The 2,604-nt window shown below is 55.8% G+C and overlaps 1 protein-coding gene across 1 annotated transcript; it reads left to right on the top strand.

Annotated features, from left to right (window-relative positions):
* Positions 1-787: 787 nt before the first annotated feature.
* On the top strand, positions 788-2,157 carry LOC141998082 (T-cell antigen CD7-like). The gene is made up of 4 exons (XM_074970718.1): positions 788-1,151; positions 1,261-1,380; positions 1,632-1,669; positions 2,047-2,157. The coding sequence occupies exons 1-4, from the start codon at positions 788-790 to the stop codon at positions 2,155-2,157; spliced, it is 633 nt and encodes a 210-aa protein (XP_074826819.1).
* The last annotated feature ends 447 nt before the right edge of the window (positions 2,158-2,604 follow it).

The raw sequence follows: 2,604 nt of genomic DNA, 5'->3' as shown, positions 1-2,604 counted from the left end.
CTATCAAAAACGCTTTCCCTGCCCCAGTTTTAAACCAATTGTCACCCTTTCGAGGAGACGGCATTTCTCAAGAGGAAAACATTCCGTCAGGACAAATTCTGACCCCCGCTTTGTAAGGGGGTTTCCTGGTCCTTGTAAGGGGGAAGCCGTTCCATATCCCTCATTGTTTTGGTTCCCTTCTCTGTACCTTTTGCAATTCCAAGGTATCTTTACTTGATTTGAGGTGACCAAAACTGCACGCAGGGTCCAAGGTGCGGGCGTACCATGGATTTATATAGAGGCAATAGGATATTTTCTGTCTTTTTATCTCTCCATTTCCTAATGGATGCTCACAGTCTGGTGACTTTTTTCACTGCCGCTGCACAGTGAGTGGATGTTTGCAGAGAACTATCCACAACGACTCCAAGATCTCTCTTGAGTGGTAACAGCTAATTGAGACCCCATCAGTTTGTATGTACAGTTGGGATTCTGTTTTCCAGTGTGCATGACTTTTCATTTACTATCATTGAGTTTCATCGGCCATTTTGTTGCCCAGTCACCAAGTCGAGTGAGATCCCTTTGTAATTCCTCGCAGTCTGCTTTGGACATAGCAGTGTTGATGTTGAGTCTCTGTTGGGGTGGAAGTGAAAGCCCCGTGCAGTGTGTTATCGAGAGTGTTGTGAGCAATAGCAAGGTGGACAGGAACGCACAATTCTTTCCCTTTGCTTCTTATCTCCGTGCTGCTAAGGTTTCGGGCGGCTGGGGCGTGTCTTGATACCACTCGTTATCGTTTTCCTTCGATGCTATAATGTTTATTGCCCTAGTTCATGAAAGTCTCACAGTGCATCAGAGCCCGGCTGTCCTCCAAGCGTCCGCTGGCAAGACCGTGAACCTCAGCTGCTCCTTCGACAACACTCAGGGCAGCGTGGCCAATGCGATGTGGACTAGAGCACCCGGGGTTGTGCTGGATTCTCACCATCCCTTCTACAGCGGACGGCTCAATGTGTCCTTCCGGGATCTGCTCCGGAAAGGGGAGGCCACGCTGACCCTGTCGGAGCTGGAGAAGCGGGACTCTGGTCGCTATCAGTGTCAGATCAGCATCCACCAGGGAGAGAGCGGGACAGGAGCGGGCACAGAGCTGCGGATGACGGGGAGAAACCAAAGTGAGACAGGTGAGGTGGGGAATGGAGGCACGGGGCCTTCCCCCTCTCCGGCCCCAGGGCAGGGGACTGGCTGGCTCAAGGGGCTGAGAATCCCCTAACGCTCCTCTCCATCGCCCAGGTAAAAAACCTGCCCCCATAGGGTGCAGCGCCCGGGAGCTCCTGTACCAGGTCGCCATCGCCCTGGGGCTCCTTCTCATCCTCGGCCTGGCGGCCACCCTCCTCCTCAAGAGACGCCGAGGTACCAAACCGGAGCCTTCCCCCTGCTAACCTCCTGGCCCCCATGGGCCAGGGCCTCTGCTAGTGAACACACCCGAATGGCCGTCTGTCCGTTGTGGTCCATGCTGGGTTGTCTGTCCATACAACTAACCCCCCATACAACTAACCCCCCATGTCCTCCCGTCCCTAGATCTCTGCAGCTTCCCCCTTCACCCCAGACTCTCTCTCACACTCCTCCGTTTTAATGTTCCTTTCTTCTCCCTTCTTCTGCAGCGCCGCCCCCCCCGCAGCCCCGCCAGCGGCAGCCGAAGGTAAGACAATGCAGGCTGGGCCCTGTTCCATACAGTGCTTGGGTCTGGTCTCCGGGTGCCAATAAGGACTGGTACAATACAGTGAGGGGAGAGAACCCAGGAGTCCTTGCTCCCATCCCCCCTGCTCTAACCGCCCACTCCCCTCCCAGAGCCAGGGATAGAACCCAGGAGTCCTGGCTCCCAGCCCCCCTGCTCTACCCAACTTGACCCCAATCCTCTGCCAGAGCTGGGGAGAGAACCCAGGAGTCCTGACTCCCAACCCCTCCAATCTGGGGTAACACTGTGGGATTTGCTCCCTGGGAGATGCCTAAATTGGCCTGAATTAAGAGACCAGATCTGGGGTGAGGGCGTCCTCACAGTGTGTCTGTCCAACACAGGGCCACGGCAGCTGGGGGGCCGAGGAAAGCGAGAGCGTGCACTACGCAGAGATTAAATTCCAGACTCCAGGACGCAGGGAACACACCTCCAACCACGCCCAGCGGCGCTGAGTCCCTCCGCACTCAGCACCACCTGAGTCCCTCACACTCACGCCGCCAGGAGGGAATTCCCCACAGGAGGAGACCCTCACAGGGTTTGAGGGAGAGCAGAAGAAAATTATGGGCGTGAAAGTCCCTGTGAACCCCAACAAAACCCAACTAGCCCTCTCTACGGCAGGGAAGAATCGACTAGGGCATGGTCTGACCCTCAGGAAATGCCTTCTCTGGGGCCTCCTGGATATAACTATATCACGTCCCTGTGTGTTATTTCCCTGTCCTCTATGGAGTGGTTGCAACGCCTCCCTGTGGAGCGTGCCCAGCTGGGGGTAATTAATGCAGCGTCTGGTCCCTCTTCCTAACTGAGCACGAAGAGAAACGCTCGCCCAGCTCAGCATGGTGTGGGTGGTGGAACTGGTCTGAGCGACCAGCATGACTGCTCCAGCTGGCTGGAATTGCTCA

This window comes from Natator depressus, chromosome 14 (assembly GCF_965152275.1).
Source record: "Natator depressus isolate rNatDep1 chromosome 14, rNatDep2.hap1, whole genome shotgun sequence".
Taxonomy (NCBI): domain Eukaryota; kingdom Metazoa; phylum Chordata; order Testudines; family Cheloniidae; genus Natator; species Natator depressus.
The sequence above is the reverse complement of the archived record's forward strand: the minus strand, read 5'-3'. Positions and strand labels throughout refer to the sequence as shown.